Source organism: Anas platyrhynchos, chromosome 18 (assembly GCF_047663525.1).
Source record: "Anas platyrhynchos isolate ZD024472 breed Pekin duck chromosome 18, IASCAAS_PekinDuck_T2T, whole genome shotgun sequence".
NCBI classification, from domain to species: Eukaryota; Metazoa; Chordata; class Aves; order Anseriformes; family Anatidae; genus Anas; species Anas platyrhynchos.
In genome coordinates, this window is record NC_092604.1 from 6359613 (window position 1) to 6376956 (window position 17344).

At 58.4% G+C, this 17344-nt stretch overlaps 1 protein-coding gene across 11 annotated transcripts in view; it reads right to left on the reverse strand.

Annotated features, from left to right (window-relative positions):
- The window catches only part of ASTN2 (astrotactin 2), a 331775-nt gene that overhangs the window by 116066 nt on the left and 198365 nt on the right, over positions 1-17344 (reverse strand). For all 11 annotated transcript variants that reach the window (XM_072025073.1, XM_072025071.1, XM_072025070.1 and 8 more), the window contains 3 exons: positions 4229-4353; positions 3981-4085; positions 2222-2401 (listed from right to left, as the gene is read on the reverse strand). In XM_072025073.1, coding sequence (XP_071881174.1) covers positions 2222-2401; positions 3981-4085; positions 4229-4353 — 410 coding nt within the window. The remainder of the gene's footprint in view (positions 1-2221; positions 2402-3980; positions 4086-4228; positions 4354-17344) is intronic.

Sequence of the window (17344 nt, forward strand, 5' to 3'; positions counted from 1 at the left end):
TGGGATTTTAATCATTCTGCATGAAATAAAATTTGGGTTCGGGTTGGTTTGCTCACTCAGTTCCTCAGGGGAGCCTGGGGAAGCATCCGTGTGTGCTCGGGAAGGGGCACAGCATGGGCACCCAGCTGCTGCATCGCGTGGGCAGCAGCACGGCCTCCCTGCCTCTCGTTTGTAGGATTTGTTCCTGCACACCCTCGGGACTGGGGCAGGCGGCTCTGTCACCACCTACAGCTCCTGCCTCCCAACAATCCCCATAAATCGTCCTGCTGGCTCTGCCCTTCCCATCCCCAGAGCTGGGCTGCTGATGGGGAGGGTTGCTCCTGTCCCCGGCACCAGCTCTGCCCCTCAGTGCACCGTGCAGCCAGAACGGCTCAATTTGCATTTCTACGGCCAGAGCCACTTCAGCAGGCTCACCCCAAAGGGGGAACAAACTTTCCAGCAGCCCCCACGGGAGCCTGCATCACTTTCTCCTCCGTTTGGCTGCGGGAATTGATGCGCAGGCACCGACCCACGTCACTGGCTGCCCTGACAGCCGTGGAGTTGATTAAAATGTTAAAATAATTCTGCGTGATGCTGCGAACATGCTCGTCTCCCCCTCTCCTGGTCTGCTTTGCTCACTAACAAACCGTGGTTATCCTGGCCCTGCTGCTATGTTTATTGGGGATGATGCATGCGTGTGCTCGGAGCGCTTCTGGAAGGAGCCGCGGGGAGCCTGCCGGGCCAGAGCTGTTTCCAAGTCGAGAAGGCATCCGGAGCCGCCTAGCTGGGGCTATTTGTTCAGAGCCTCCTTATGTCACTCCTAAATGAGGGTAAATCAGCGGAGATGCTGGGAATAAAATCTGTCTATCATAAACGCAAGCTCTGCCTCTTCACGGTGGTTTCTCCAGGAGAAAGCCCTGGGCTCCCCGTGGTGCTCTCCTCTACCCACAGAGCCGGCCTCCCCGGCAGCCACAAGAGCCCTGAGCATCCTCAGCCTATTTCCAGGAGCATTTTCAGGCCATCGGAGAGCTCATTACAGTTCTGGTTCCTCAGCAGCACCAACCAACCCACCTCAACATCACCAAGCCTGCCGGCTGCCAAACCCCCTCTAGGACGGAGCCACGCACCAAGAATAGGGAGGGAGCCAGCACCCAGCACCCAAATAACACAGCACAGCCAGAAATGAAACGTTTATGGGCGGGTGTGATGCACAAAATCCCCGTGGGATCTCAGGGATCCAGGACCCTCACCAGAGCCAGGGACCCGGCTGTGGGGGCTGAGGAACTGGGGACATCCTGCAGCAGGGCCGGGTGGCAGCACCGGTCACCGCGTGGCCCTGGCACCACGGAGCAGCGGCGATGCCGGAGGATGTGGGTGCAGAACGGGGGGCCCTCATCGATCCCGTCACCCCTGGGGTTGGACTGGGAGCTGCTCCAGGCCTGCACCCCACAGACACATCCACAAAGGGCTGGCAGGAGCGTGGTGTCTGAGCGCCTCGTAACACCGCGCGTATGCACACAGCTCCCCTCCGCACCGCTTCCTCCTGCTAAACAGGGGCAGCGCTGTGGCAAACTTCAATTATCACAAGTTAAAACCCAGACAAATGAATATGGGGTGTTACAAACATGCCTACAGGAATAGCCGTGCTGGGAAGACGGAGGCAAAGGGGAAGGGGCAGAGGGGGCTGGTGGGCACCTTGGCCAACGCAGTGGAGGAGCCGCTGTCAGCAGCGCACACGGAACGGGATGGAAGCACCTTCATGGCCTCCTGAGCCCTGCAACGTGCCCTAACTCCTCCAGAAACACCACAGACATCTCCAACAGAAAGACTTTGGGCCAAGGGAATATCCCGAGCTCCTCGGAGGAGGGAGATGAATTGGCAAATGGAAGGTGACGGCGATAAGGGAGTTTTTATAAACATAACCTAATTGTATTACTTCAAAGTCCTGAAGTTTATTGCCCTGTTTAATGATGTGTCTCGTTATTTATAGTGTAGCACAATGAGGCTGCTATTGATTTAATACACTTCCTTAAAGACCGTCATTGTCACAAGCAATAAAACGAAGCCATTCTGCGACAGCTCAATTATGTCCCATCTCCATAAACCCACCCGGAGCACCCCGGGCTCGGGGCACGGCGGCGGGGCTGGGAAACATACGGTGAGGGAAGGAAGAAGGGATAGGGGCTGACCGACAGAAAATAGGAATAAAAAGGACCGGCATTTAGGGCTCTGCCCTCCTCACCTTTCTGGTACTGGAGCCAGAGCTGCTGCTGCACCTTCTTGCTGGGGAAGTGGATGGTGCAGCTGAACTCGGAGCCGTACAGCGCCTCCGCGATGTAGTGCGAGCCGAACTGCTGGATGAAGGAGAGCAGCTCCTCCCGGCTGCTGTCCTTGGTCAGGATCTTCAGGATGTTTGCGAAGCCTGTGGGAGCGAAGCACGCTGTGGGCGGGTGGGATAGGCAGGGCAGGCAGCCCCGGGGGATGCACAGACCCCTGCGGGGGCGCAAAGCGTGGTTCCCTCCCTCGCCCCTGCGCTTTGCCTCTGCTCTTGCAATCCACAACCTGCTGCTTACTCTGGGCTGTGGCTCTGCCATCCCTCAGCAATTCCTCTCCCTGAGAGATTTCTCAAGCAAATTTCCAAGGATGTGCACGTGAACAAGTCTCCACGCGCCCAGGCCATCCTGCAGGAAGCGGGCACATTGGGTGGGGCTGTCCCCACAGGACACTGCTTTGCAGCAACCACGGCCAGCAATGCCTTGGTGCAAGGACAAACTGATTACAGGTGGCACCGCAGCCCATCCCCTGCATAAATACCCTGCACAACCCCTGGCTGTGCTTACAAAAGTTGGGGACAGCCCAGGGGGACCCATGGGGCCAGGCTCTGGCTGCTCTGCACCAAGGCAGGTGGGGCAATGCCTCGAGCAGCGTCCTGCAGAGCCCATGCAGGTGGCTGGGGCTGCTGTGAGGGATGGTGCCGTGCACCCTCACTGCGTATGGGGAGCACAAACCACAGAGGAACCACGCCGTGACGCCGGCTGGAGCGGGGCAATGTCATCGCTTTGCTTCATTGGTGACACTGAAAACACACTGCAAGGAAATGCGTCCCAGCCATCACCCAAATGGGGTCATCTGCCTGCCTGGCCGGCCGGCTGATCAAAGGAGAAGGTTGGTGGAAGGAAAAAGCTGGAAGAATTCATTCGGGGCTGACCCCAAAGATTTTGTTCAGCTCCAAGCTGGTTGCTTCGTTCTGGGGCTGTGTGGCTGTTCAATGCTCAATCTTTTTCTATTTTTTTTTTTCCCCTTTAAAAATAGGTTGATTTTTAAATAAGAAATGCTGTTTTGAAATGAAAAGGCAAAACATTCCAGGTCACAACAAAACATTTCAGCGTTTCTGAACCAAAATGGGTAGTTATAAAAACGTGAAAGTGAAATGTTTTGGCGTTTGCAGGATCATCCCACCTGCCCCCTCTTCACCTGACGCTGCCTGCATTATACGACCTGCCTCTACAGCTTGGGTCCTTTTGAAACCACATTTTTCAATTATTATTTTTTTTGTTTTTCACACACTCATGCATCCATGCACACTGTGCATCACACGAATCCCTCCTGTTGTGCTGCTCACCAGCTTGTCCTGGCTCTGACTCCAGCCTCTGCCCAGCCACAGGGCACTGCTCCCTGCTTCATTTCCCCCTGTAATCAGGAGCTCGTGCAAGCACCGAAACCTGCTGCCCCATCCCCATCCCCAGAGGTATTTAAGAGACACGTGGACGTGGCACTAAGGGATGTGGGTTAGTGATGGGACACAGTAGGTTACGCTGATGACTCAGTGATCGTGAAGGTTTTTTACAGTGCAAATGAGTCTGTATTTCTGAATCTCTCTGCCTGCCTCTGCAGCAGCCTGGAGATGGAAACCTCCAGTGAGGTGCTTTGCATGAGAAACCCGTGCAGACGTGCCATCTCCATGCTGGCAGAAACCCACCAGCGTGGCAGGCAGCCCTCACCTGCAGAGAGGGTGATGGAGCTGAGCTTCACCCGGTACAGGTTGCTCCGGACGCGCCAGTGCTGCACCATGGGGTAGCCCATGGCCTCGTCGTACTTGATGTCTCCTGCAAAGGAACAGCCGGCGTTCAGACTCTCTATTTTTGGCTATTTTGCCTGCCCGGGGCAGGCTCGCACAGCCCACGTGCAATTTCTGCAGGCAGGATTGGTGCCGCGAGGTCCCCCGAGATGCAGCCGGGGGTGCCCGTACCGGTGAGGAGCTGGAGGTCGGGCAGGGGCTCGGACAGGACACCACGGCACTGCTCCTCCACGGGCAGCGGGATGACCAGGAGGCCGTCGGCCAGCTGCGGGAAGTCCTTGATGAAGTTGTTCTCCCTGCAGAGACAAAAACACAACTGCAAAGCACGGACGCGGGCTGAGGCTGGGCGGCGGGGCTGAGCTGCGCCGGGGCCAGGCGGGGACGTCTCCAGGTGGGTTCCTGGGAGCAGACCTGGTGGGGGATGCATTTTTTTTTTTCTCTGCCCCATCTTCACGCAGCCTGGGTGATGCTTAATGAGCTCCCCGGGGCTGCGGCTCCGTTGTCTCTCTGCTTTCCAGCAGAAACGCCGCCAGCCTGGGGACCCGTCTGCTGCTTCTGGCCTGGATTTTCAAAGCGTGCCACGGGAGGGCTGGCAGGCAGCATCGAGGGGAGAGAGAAAAGCATCCTCCAGCCCTCATTTGCCCACTTCCCACCACGTGCAGCTTCTTGCCAGGCTGGGGACATCACCAAGGAGTGCCACGGGCACGGCTCTGCCCCGGGGTGAGCGGGGAGAAAAATGCACACTTACAGCCAGGCACCAGGAAAAGCTGAAGCGTGCAGCTCCTGCTGCAATTTCACCACGCGTGTGGGATCTTTTCTAACCTTGGCAGGTATAACATTGTATAATAGGCCCCTAATGAATTGTTTCTAGAACAACGATGCCGGAGAAATTATTTGAAGCAGCGAGCAGACGAGGCTGGGAGACAAACCTCCCCCGGCAAGCAAAACGCCCCACGCCTGCACAGCGAGCACGAAGGGGGGTGTTAAATATTGATCCCAGAGCCAAAATATAGGCCAGGAGGCTGCGCATCCTCCTGGAGCCACGACAAAAGGGTTTCTGAGCCGAAAAGGGGAGGTTCCTGCAAAACCAGGTCAGCCCTGGGAGCCGGGGAGGCTGCAGCCCTCAGGCTGGTGTTGCCTGACCCCGCTGCATTTCTCCGAGCTGATTTCCCCCGACCAGCTCTGAATTTTGCCCCCACCTGCCCCATTTTCCCCCAATCCTGTAGCTTGCCCCCACCAGCCCCATTTTACCCCCTCCCACAGCTTGTCCCCACGCAGCCAGAAATGCTCCATCGTCCCATGAACATCTCGTGAGCGGGGACACGACCACCTCCAAGGGTGCCACCAGCACGAGGAGGTGTAAGGCTGGCGGGGGGAGAGCAGGGGGGAGCAGCTCCCTGCAGCCAGCCCCGGGGATGCTCCCTGCGCCGCGTCTCAAAGCCTCCGGCACCTGACAGCATCTCAGGAGCTTCGCTTTAGACTCTGCCAGAGAAAAAGTGTTTTATTTGTCTGCGGGGAAAATCCTCTCGCTCACGCAGCGGCTCACAAATCTCCCATTGATCACAGGCGGGATCCCCAGCGGCAGGGCGCTGATTTGCTGTTCTAAGCTTTTTGCTGGCTTAGCAAGGCAAATGGGGGGGCTGCAATTACTGCGAGCCCGCAGCCCGGGGCTGGCTGGGTGCTTGTGGGCTGCAACGGCAGGGAAATCATCAGGGAACACGGGAAGGAGCCCGTGGGCACGTCGGCGTCTCCGCTGCTTTGCCCCAGCGCTGCCAGGCAAGGCAAGGTGCGAAATGCAGGAGGTGGCTCACCCGGCACCGACCCCCGCTGCCACCACGGGGCATGGGGACCATCCCGATGGGACAGGGGCCATCCCCGTGCCCTGCGATGGGGGATGAGAGCACCAGGGGAGGGCCCAGGACGGGGTGCACGGTGATGATGGGGATACTGGGTCCCCATCACCAAGTCCCCCAAGCGAGGGGGCCGGTGCGCACAGACACCTGCAGCAGTGTCGGAAGCAGGAGCAGTGCAATGGCACGGGTTTGTTCCCAAGCCCTTTTTGCATCTCCTCCCTCCCCTCTGCCAGACCCACACCTCCCGGGGAGCAGCTCAGCGCTGTTCCCCTCCCACCAGCACCACACACATCCTGCTCCGTGCCACCCATCGGGGCTGACCACCAGCGCGTGGGCACCAGCATCACCAAGCTGCTGGGATGGAGCCTCCTTGCAAACCTGCACTGTGCTGGGGAAGGCTGAGAGCAGGGACACCAAAATCACTGCTCCCAGCCACAGCGTGCCGGGCAGTGTGCTGTGAACCCGCAGCCGGCAGAGGGCTGCAGCTCCTCTTCCTCCTCTCCTTATTAATAACCCTGCGGCTCAGCACCGGGCACCATCAACGCACAAAAAAAGAGTTTCTGCCAGGCTTTTGCAGGAGGCACCTTGTGGTTCCTACCAGCCGTGGGGCCAAGTGTATAATGGTGGGATCAGGGGAAGAAACAGCAAACTTTCAGCAGCTGATAGCCCTGCCACATCCTCCCCTGCTTCTTTCCCTGTCCTCCAGCACCCCCCTGCCTCTCACGCAGCTGGCAGCCAGCCGCTACCCCCCGGCGATGCACGCTGAGTTAACTCCCGCTTCCCAGCACACCCAGAGAGATCTACGAGGCTCTTGGGGTGCTTTACAGACACTGAGTCATTGCAGAGGGAAATGTTTCTCCCTCCTTTCCCCAGTCCCCCCCTCCCAGTATCCAGACCAGCGTACTTCCCACCTCGGGGAAATAAATGCCAGCTGAACGGGTCTCGCTGCTGACAAATACCAGAGGATCAGCAGAGCTCCGGCAGCAAAAGCTCACCATGCCCACATCCTCCTGCCCTTCAGAAACTTGATACGAGCAGTACAGATTCTGGGGGACTTCTGACCTTAAATACCACCCCAATGTCACGCAATAAATCCACGGAGAGGCAGAGCATGGGCTCTGTCCCTGCAGCGCTGCCACCGCATCACGCAGTGGGTGGGGAACCTCTGGGAGGAGCGGTGGCATCCCATGGGGGTCCCAGTGCAAAAGGTGCCCTGGGGAGCAGGACGTGCTGACACAGATATTTGGGAGCAGCCGGAGCACCCTGGATGTCCTGGATGGGGCCACAGCCACCAGGTCCCGCAGCAGCCACCTGAAAGCCAGGGACCAGCTTCTGCCACGGCCCGCAGCTGGCAGCAGATGCTCACAACGCATCGCGGCATCCGGGCAAATATATTCATGAAGGGGTAAAAAAAAAAATAAAAAATGACCCCGCAAGTGATTAGCTGATGCCCTGAAGCGTGAGATTTAATTACCCTTATCTGAGCCGGCACAGCTACAAATGTTAATCACATTATCATCCAGGGTGGTTATGTTCAGCAAAGTGACGACGCGAGGATTGCGCTTTCTGCAGAGCTCTGCTATGTAAGCCAGCCAGGACGCCTTCCCCAGCAAGAATAATTTATTAATCTTGCTTCTTTCTGACCCGCAGTGGCTTGGGGACAATGGATCTGAGGTTGCTTAACGCCAGCTTTTGACCCAAATTCCCTTCAGTGAAGTTTTTCTGTTGGGGTGGCTGTAAGTTCACAAGAGCCCAGCTTGCGGTGGGGATGTTCAGAAATAGCTCCTTCTTTTTCACTTGAATTTGCAAAAAATATCAGCTCGAGTCACTGGGAGACAGAAACGAGGGTGTCCTGTTTCCACAGCCACTTTGGGAAGAGCAAGCACACCGCAGATGTCCCCACGTGTCTCCCTGACCTCAGCCACGGGTGAATGAGGGCTGAACACCAACCTTGCCAAGTACCCAAATTTACTCCAAATGCCATTAGCGCGAGCAAGTCCCCCTGCTGCGTGACGAGGAGGGATGCAGAGGAGACTGAGGAGGTTTTGCCAGGCCCTGGGGTCCCCTCCAGCTCCCAGACTTTTGGTGCTCCCCATGGATTGCAGCCGTGCATGGCTGGATGGGGCTGGGGACAGACTTGGGGGAGCGAGGACAGACCCGTGGGGTGGCGCAGCACGGCCACAGCCGCTGTCCCCAGCCCTCCATCGGCTGCTTGGTGCTGGCACCGTGGAGAAGACCTGTCCTGTGCTGCCATCCCTCCCTGCCACATCCCCAGTGTTCACCACTCCAGCAGTAAACAGCCTGACACTAATCACCAGCTGCTTCACCCCTCGGATCGGGGAGAATTAGCATTTAAATTGAGGTGTTTCGGGGAGGTAAATCACTGCAGCGCTGGGGCTGCAGAGCATCCTCGGTGACGGTGGGCACGCACCGTGCTCCGCGTCCTAGGGCACGATGTCCTGCACGTGCCGTGCGCTTGGGGCTCAGCACCGTGCCCTGCCTTGCAGTGTGCCCTCGGACTGAGCCCCCAAACCTGCCCTCAAATCCTCTGGGGATGGAGACTGGCAGGGACTGAGGGTGGGCACGTGGGGACCTGGACACAGCATGATGATGGTGACAGCCAGCAAATGAAATCTCGACATGGACTTCAAGACCTGAATGCATCCTCTCCTGAAGCTGTTTCTCAAGGAAACACGCAGGAATCTGCTGGGGAAGGGAGCTGGGGGAGTAAGAAGTGATGGGACAGGAGATCTCCCTCTGCATCATGGCGAGCCTGGGCATGGCAGGTGGGGGTGACGTGTTGCTGCAAGAGGTTTGCCAACAGCACATCCTCTGAGCAGCAGAAACAACAAAGCTGAGGATGCAAAATTGGCCAGACACTCACATTACCCTCAGCTCCAGGGGAAAAGCAAGAAGCAGCCACCCAGTGCCCGTCCCCATGCCTGGGAGGCGCAGGAGGAGCACGTCCAGCACACAGCCGAGCTCCCCGGCTCTGTCCCTGCACCCAGCAGCAGCTCCGCTTCCAAAACTGCAAATCCCCCGTGCACAGCCCCAGAGCCCCCCAGGCAGGGCAGCCCCAGCACCCACCTCCTCACACCCGCCTCGTGATCCCCCTCCCCGTTCCCTTCTCTCCCCATTATGCAGCTGTTTATTTCTTCCACCAAACCGCCTCTCCTGTGGGGGAGATCCTGCGGTAGGCTGTGGATCTTTCTACCTCTGGAGTGCCTGTTGGGAGCGAGCTGAAACAGAGAGCGGAGTGGAAACAAATTCGGAAAGTTGCGGTTCCCACAGCAACGCCTCGTGCCTACGGAGCAGGCAGGGCTCAGGTACACAAAGCTGGATTTATGCCTTCATTACGGAGTCAGGGCTGCAAGAGGAGTTCCATGCAAAAGCTCTGAATTTTTTCACAACTTTGCAAATATACAGATTATTCCCTTTGGGACTGAAATTTCCGATGCTTAACCTATGCTCTGAGGTGATTTCCTGCACGAGGACAGCATCGCCGACAGCGAGCGGGGCTGCTTGGCAAATCCCAGCCTTGTGACGAGCTGGGTGGGAAGGTGCCCTGCAGACGGACAGACGGACATCCCGGGGCAGCTCCTGGAGCCCCCGTGGAGCGAGCCGGGATGGGTTTCTGTGTCTGAGCAGCTCCGAGCGGGGCCGGGCTCCTCTCTGCACCATGAGCTGGGCGCCCAGCCGAGCCAAGGCTGCAGGTCCCCTCCCGCAGCTGGCTCTGGGTGCTGTTTGCAAGCATTTCCAGAGCGTTGCTCAAGCAGCCCCGTGCCTGCCAGTTCCATTAGGCTTATTTGAAATGAGGCAACAAATAACACAACTCCCACTGCCTTCAGAGGAGCCAGGGCTGCACGCTGGGGCTTCCCACGGAACCGGCGCGAGGCTGGTGCCCAGCGTGTGGCCGATTCCTGCGGGATTTGGGCACAGCTGCCAAAAAAAGCCACCCAAAGCCCGTGGCCTCTATGCACACCCCCTGCAGCCCCTTGCCCAGCAGCTCTGCCAGGCAGCCCCACGCTCCTACGGCCTGCCGGGAAGCACAAGCACTGCCTTTCAAACAGCATTCGCCTTCCCGACGTAGACGCAGAGCCAGCGCTGTGCCCAGCACTGCCATCCGTTCTCTTAACAATTGGGGAAGTTGAGCGTTTTTTTTTTCTCCTAAGCGTCATCATTAACCTTTAAGATGGAGATAAGGCGTCGGAGTTTGGAAAGGACTCAGAGGAGACCCTGGAAGCGAGCCAGGAGCAGTGCTGAGGCTGGGCAGCACATCATATCTCCTCGGCTCTTCCTTCGCCCTAGGGTGATTCGGCCGGCTCTCGACTACCACCGCGGTATTACAAACTCTAATGAGGTTTGGAAAATAAGAAACCCACTGCGGCGTGGGAGAAACTAATAGAAATTGTTTTGTCTTCTCTCTATTAGTCATTAGAAGCAGAGGAAAAACAGCCACAGGCGGTGGCAGGGCTGTAATATCCCCGCACATTTCATATTCTGGCACGCTGACAGAGGCATTTCAATGCCGCTAACGCGCCCGCATCCCCTCCACGCGGCGCCCACCGTGTGCCAGCGCAGGTTCCAGCTGTGCCAGCCTCCTCGTGTGGGGCTGGGCTGTGCCACAGGGGTCCCATGGGTGCCCCATCCCTGTGGGGTGCCCCATCAGAGCCTGGGGGTCTCCGGTGATGCTGGGGGAAGGTGAGGGCAGCCCCCGGGCAGGGCAGGGCGCAGGGCGCAGCCGTAAGCGACATCTCCCCTGCTCTGCCAGGCAGCCCAGACCATATGGTTAATTAGCTGAAATTTGCTGCCACATCTGCAAAGGGAGGTTGCTGCGTGTGAAGTTAATTATGGAAGCCACGAAACGCCGCGTGTGCCGCGCTGGGGCGGGGTGAGGGCACCTGCAGCCACCTTAACCCCCCCTCGTCCTCCCAGGAGAAGGCACGCGGTGAGAATGAAGCATCAGGAGCAGCTTTCGCTTTGCTTCCCCTCCTCCCAGCTCCCTGCAGAGCTGTGTGCCACCGCTCTCGGCTGCAGGGCCGCCTAATGACAAGTGACAGAGCCATCACACCTTCCAGATGTTCGCCTGCTGCCCTCTGGCACAGCTGCAGCTGGCGAGCGGTGCCCGAGAGCTGGGGCAGCGGCACGGAGCCTCCGCTTGCTGCTGCTCTGCATGCACCTCGCATTCCCTCAGCCACGCGGCTCCCTCAGCCTGCGCTGGGGGAAATGAGCTGGCACAAATGCCCGGAGCCTCCATTGCAGGGAAATTGTTACCGAGCCCAGCAGCCCGGGGGAGGCTCCGTGCGCACCCATGAGCATCACCAGAGGCCGGGGAGGAGGGCGGGCGGTGCTGGGGCCCTGCTGCCCACCTGCCTTCGGGTTTACACAGAGAAATACGAGGCATGTCAAATCTTCCGTCTGTGGGGAGATTCCTTAGGCTGGGGAAGAGACGAGATGAGATTTTCTGCTGCACCAAAGGCTGTGTCCAAGACCTGAGGCTTGGCAGCTGGTGCAGCGCTCAGGTGCCCCCGTGCTGGTGCCTGCTCCCAGCTGCCTGGAGCAGGAACTCGCAGTGTGAAGGCAGCGTCAGGCTGATGCAGTCCTTGGAGGGCAAAGCTTCGGTGACAAGCGCTGGCACCAGCGAGGAAGAGCAGTGATGAGCTGGCACCAGCCCCATCCCCAAGGTATTTCTGAGCAGTGTCCGTGGTGCAAGCAGGAGCCTGCCCTGAGACGAGTTTTGCAGAGCACAAAACCACAGCTCATGCTGCTGGTGGCACTCGCAGCGTGCTGGAAACCCTGGCTGTCACCCCTCAAAGCTGGATGGGTGAAGCTCACTGCCTCAAAGCCTCCCTCCCCAGTCCCTTCCCTCCTTCCAGCAGGACACAACCTTTGTTTTCACCTGTCCCAGGTGGGTGCAGGGCCCCTGCACCCTGTGCAGGAGCAGGGGGAAGGGAGAAGCAATTCCCCTCCGCAGGCCTGCGCACTGCTCCAGGGCTATAAAGCTGGCAGGGACCCCCTGGGACGCACGGTACTTGATAAATCTGAGCTGTTATTATTATAAAACCAATTTCCACCACATCTCTTAATAACACAGATTAACTGTGCAATAACACCGGTTATAATTAGCACTGTAAAAGCCAGGGATGGGGAAGCTGAAGGGGTCAGCGAGTCCATCCCAAGGACTGCTCCCCACGGCCCCGTGCCTGGGGCCTCCCGTGTGCTCCTGCAGCTCGGGAAGGCGAAGCCAGGGCTGGTGGCACCAACACCGGGGAGACAGAGGTGACAGGGAGGGGACAGAGCTCATCACCATGCTGCTGCCAGGCCCAGGAGAGCAGCAGTGCCCCGTGTTTGCTTCCCTGCTGTGTGGGCTTGTTCCCCTTCTCTCCCCTCTTGCATCTTTTTGTCCCTTGAGGCTTGCGAGCAGGCGGTGGCCACCAGCTGGTCACACCGCATGGGCTCTGAACACCTCACTAAACCCCATCACATCAGCCCAGCGGCTGCATGGGGGGACGGGGCTGTCCCCAAAGGTTCCAGACCAGCCCCTCCAAGGGTTCAGCATCCCCGGATCCCCAGGGGATGTCCCCAGCCCCACGTGCTGGCAGCCTCAACCCTCCCACCTGCGCTCCCCTCCCAGTCTGGGTCACCCTGCCCATGCTCCCCCTTACCATCGCCCACCCCACCAGCACACAAAACCCCAGCCCTACACCTGCTGCCTTCCTCCTCCTGCTGCTCCCGGCGCTGTCGGAGGCCCCGGCGCTGCTCCCAGGGGCACGGCAGAGGGGGGAGCTCCCCGCGTGGGCGCCGCGCGGCTCTGCCCAATTACTGCTGCTGGGTGCCAGGCTCTGTTTGTGCTGCGTGATTAGCTGTGGAAATGCAAATCCGAACTTCCTGCGCCACGGCAGCTAACAAGATAATGAATATTTTCATCAGCTGCAGAGAATACAAACAGCTGCGCAGGCACGAACGCGCCGCCAGGGCCGGGGGGAGCGCGGAGCAGGGGCGCGGGGTGGGAGCAGCGGCTCCGCTGCTGGCCCAAGCAGGGGCTCCCACGAGGCAAACTGGGCCCCGTGTTGGGCTGAGCTGCTGCTGGAACAGGCTGGGATGAGACGGAGCAGCTCAGGGGCACGTCCAGAGCAGGGACACGATGGCAGGAGGAGGCTGTGCCGGCCGTGCCCACGCTCACTGCGATGAGCTGGCCTGTTCCTCCTCTCCTCTCTGCACCGGGTACAGAACGAGCCTGAAAACCTCCTGTACTTAAAACACATCTACTGCCAACGTCTCTATCGGTATTTTTTAAACCATCTTTTCTGCCCGGCCCCCTGTGTTGTCTTTAGGATATCGTTCTGCTTTTGTTTTGCTACGAGAATGGAGAAATGCGAACAATACGGTGCAAAGGCACGCGGCTGCAGGCTGCTGGAAATAGCAGCTCAAAGCAGCACAATCTGTTCTCCTGCTCTGTGGGATGCTAACTTTGAAATGGAGCAGGGCTGCTGCACGCAGGATGCAATAGTAAGCTAACTGACGGGGTGCTGTGCTAATTGCATTAGTCATTTATATCCTCGACTTGACAAAATCTCCATGCTTAGCCTGGCCGGCGCGGGTGTGCTCAAAATACGTGGCGTGTGCCTACGTGCAGCCATTACAGGCTCTGGAAAGGGCTGGACGGACACGAGAAAGCAGCCAGGATGTCCCTGAGAGGCTGAGAGCAGGAAAACATGGGAGGGAGGAAAAAGGGTTCGGTGACAACCTGACAGGGGTGGCAATGCCACCGTGTGTGACAAGCAGGGATGCTCCTGCACCAGGCAGCGCAGCTCTGCAGGCAGCTGGGAGAGGGCGGTGGGGAGAGAGCAGAGCCCTGCGTCCCCCCACAGCCCCACAAAGCTGCTAAAACCCTAAAGCCCCCTTACCCGCTCTGGCTGGCACAGCGTGGTTCCGCTCCTTAGGACCGGGGCCCGAGGCATTAGCCTGGCTTGAAAAGCCATCATCGCTTCCAACCAGCATGGCTGAGGCTTCAGGGTTGTGAACAGGTAATAGAATTGCAGCAACAAATAATAAAAAGAGGAATGAAATGGAAGGCAGCCACTGGAAAAGAGATCTATCCGTTATCCCGGCCTGAAGGGTAATAGGTAAACAAGGCGTTTGGGTACCGGCTGGCGCACAGCTCGCTGGCACAGGAATAATAAACAGCACAATTATAACTTCTGCACTCGGAGGGGAAAAAAATCAATAGTGTTAATTTAACTAGTTAGAGACTTACCATTAGTGATGCTGCAGGGGCAGCGGGACGGCCTGGCCGGGGCTGGCACCAGCAAAGCCCCTGCCTGGCTGTGCCCCTGTGCCCACCCAGCACCCACCCTGGTCCCACAGCACCCACGGATGGGGCAGGGGGGCACTGGGTGTGCAGTGGGGCACGAGGCGGGGACCCAAAGCCCTGCGCCGAGCTGTCAGCACGCCCCGCCGTCGCGGTGCTGGTTTATTAAGGGCTGAGAAGCGGCGAGGGGAAGGAGTGACAGATTTAAAATTAACTTGCCAAACTCCCCATCAATATTATGACAATTCCCCAGTTCGGTTCAGCGACCCGGCGTGCTGCCTGACAGCCTCAGCAGCGCTCGGCGGCACCGCCGGCTGCCTGCTTGCAGCGCTGGGGTGTGGGCACCCCTTAACCCCCCAGCACCCGGCTCAGCACCCCCCGAGAGCCCCTCATGTCCCTTCCAGCTCGGGATGTTCAGGGCTAGGACACAGGTCTGTGCTTTCCCATCCCCAAAGCGGGGAAGCAGCAGCTCCAGGCAGGGCTCTGGGAGGCTACGAGGGCTGCTTGGCAGAGGGATGGATCTGCAGGAGGGTGCTCAGCACGGCACAGCAGCCCTGCATCCTCCAGAGCCATTCTCCCTGGCTAGGATGACGTGGAAACACTTGGAGCTCAGCTTTTTATTTTGTCTTGCACCGAGCACCAAGAAGCAACGGAGCACGGACACAAAGCCTCTCCCCACTCAGCCACCAGGCACGCACCCTGCTCCTCCCTGCAGCCGTTTCAGCCACTTTTTTCCCCAGCACCCCAAAAATCCCTGGCTTCAGTGTATCCCTGCTTGGGGGGGGGGGGGACTTGGGCTCCCCTGTTTTGCAGGGAGAGCTGGAGCGAGAGCCCCCAGGAGGGCTGCGCTGTGCGAGTCGCGTGGGCTCCGGCATCCCATGCGCCGTGCGGTAATAAGCTAGCGAGTAAAGCTGGCTCCACGGGTAGTAATTTGGGTTTCCTACATATTAACGGCGTAAAAGCAACAGGCTGAAACTGCCAACAGCACTTAAACAAAAAATCTCTATTCCCTCGTGGCAAAGAGACAGCACAAAACAGATAAGGAACTAACAAACAACCCATTTGGAAAATAATCCCCCGGTGATTTGGGCACCGCGGAGCCGGGGCTCTGCCCCACCGCGAGGCAGTGGGGGAAAAACAGCTCTAATCTAGTCCTTAGCAAGCTGGATCCAGTGCTGAGCCTCCCGGCTAAACCCAGAGGTGTGACTGGAATAGATCAGCTCCGATCCCATTTAGTTATTAATATTTCAGGGCACTTTGCCAAAGAGAAGAAAAAAATGGGAAGAAAAAAAGAAAAGAAAGAAAGAGGCACCCAGAAAAAGCAGGCGGCTCCGAATGAGCACGGAGCTGAACGGGAGAGTTGCAGGGGAAGGGGCGAGGGGTGGTAATGGGGCACAGCTCCTGCTCCATCACCACACCAAAACATCATCCCTGACCTGAAATAAAGCCCCGAGCAGGGGAGGGAGGTGCTGGCGGTGACACCGCGACAGCAGCAGCAGTGTGGAGAGCTCCTCCACGAAGAAACCTTGACGCTGGCTTCTCCAGCAGGTCGGGTGAGCAACGCAACCACCACAGGGCTAATTAACAGCTAGCGAGCCAGCTCAGCACCCGGAGAGCTGGAGGCAGAGCTGCCTGACACCAGCACAAAGGGACAGGGACGGGGCAGGGACAGGCTGCGGGTCCCAGCACGGTGCCACGGCACGGGGTGTCGGTACGGGGCACGTCCAGCACACACCAGCAGGGACAGACACATTGGAGCGGGTGCCCCGCTTCACAAACACCCAACTGTCTCACCAAACACCCTGCCTGCTGTGTCCTGAAGGTGCCAACCCCATCCTTCAGAGCCAGCTGGGCAAAATAAAGCCACCGCTGCTCCACCAGCCCCGTCCCCGTGCTGCGGCCGGCAGGGGCCATCGGCACCGCAGGCTGCTGGGTGACAAAGGGAGCACCCAGCCCCGATGGGATGGGGACAGTGCTGTAACTGCTAGGCGTTGCCCACGACAGCGTGTAAGAGACACCGCTGTTAGCAGCACAAAGGCTTCCTCCCAGCCCCATGCTGGCATGCCTGGCGGATGGGAATATCCTATTTATTAGAGACACTGAAGATGCGGCAACATGGGAAGCAGACACCATTCAAGGGACTGTCACATCTGCATAGCTAAAGGATCCCAGTGGTTATAAATCCCTCTAAAATACTCAGCCCCTTGTTCTGATAGCAGGTTCTTGCTCCTACTTTGCAGAAACAGGCTTTTAATCCCTGGTATTAGGCAGCTTCCTGCTATGTTTCAAATGCACCAAATTAAGGGCTTCTCTAACAGCTGGTGTCTTAATGCTCAGAGAGGTTCTTGAATATCTATGAAAATCAGAGGCAAATTACATCTTTTAGTTAATAATTTCTTCTCCATTAACCTCCTTCTCTTCCCTTGTTAGCAGATGATGTAATGGTGCTCCTGCCGCCGAGCCCTCCGGCGCACGGGGCTGTGGGGGGGACGCGGGGAGCCCTCCTCGTCACCACCCGGCACTGCTGGGCTCAGCCCCCTCCAGCCCGCTCCTTTGGGGTCATTCCGCAGGTTGCTCGTGGTGCAGAGCTGTTTTCTCCTGCCCCCAGGTCTGGTAGAGCCTGCAGCAGCCCCCAGCTGATGGCAGGCAATGAAAGCCCCGTTGGCCGCGCTGAGGACCCAGCTCCCACCGCACAGCCCCTCGCTGGCAGATCCCCCAGCACCATCGTGCTACACGGGGGGGAGTGCGGGGAGCCCTCGGACCCGCTCAGCCTCCCAGCTGATGGAAAATGTCAGCTCCGCAGCCCTGGCTCCGCTCGGGAGGACCACAGATGCTTGCAGCATGGGAGCGAGAGAAGGCAGAGAGGAGCCTACTGGAAAAAATTGCCTTTGCATGCTGTCAATTCTCACTTCCAGCAAAGGCTGTGGATCTGTTGGCTCCGAGCACTCTGCTGGCTGCTGCTTTCTGCGTGCCTTTGTGCTGGTGGAGCCCGTAATTCATCTGCCATCCCCAGAGCAAAAGGACAGAGTTCAGTGTGAATTCCTAGCTAGGAAGGCTTTCACACTCTGCTGGGGAGGAAGAGCCCAGAAAAGCAGCGTGGCCAGAGGTGATGGGCACCCGCAA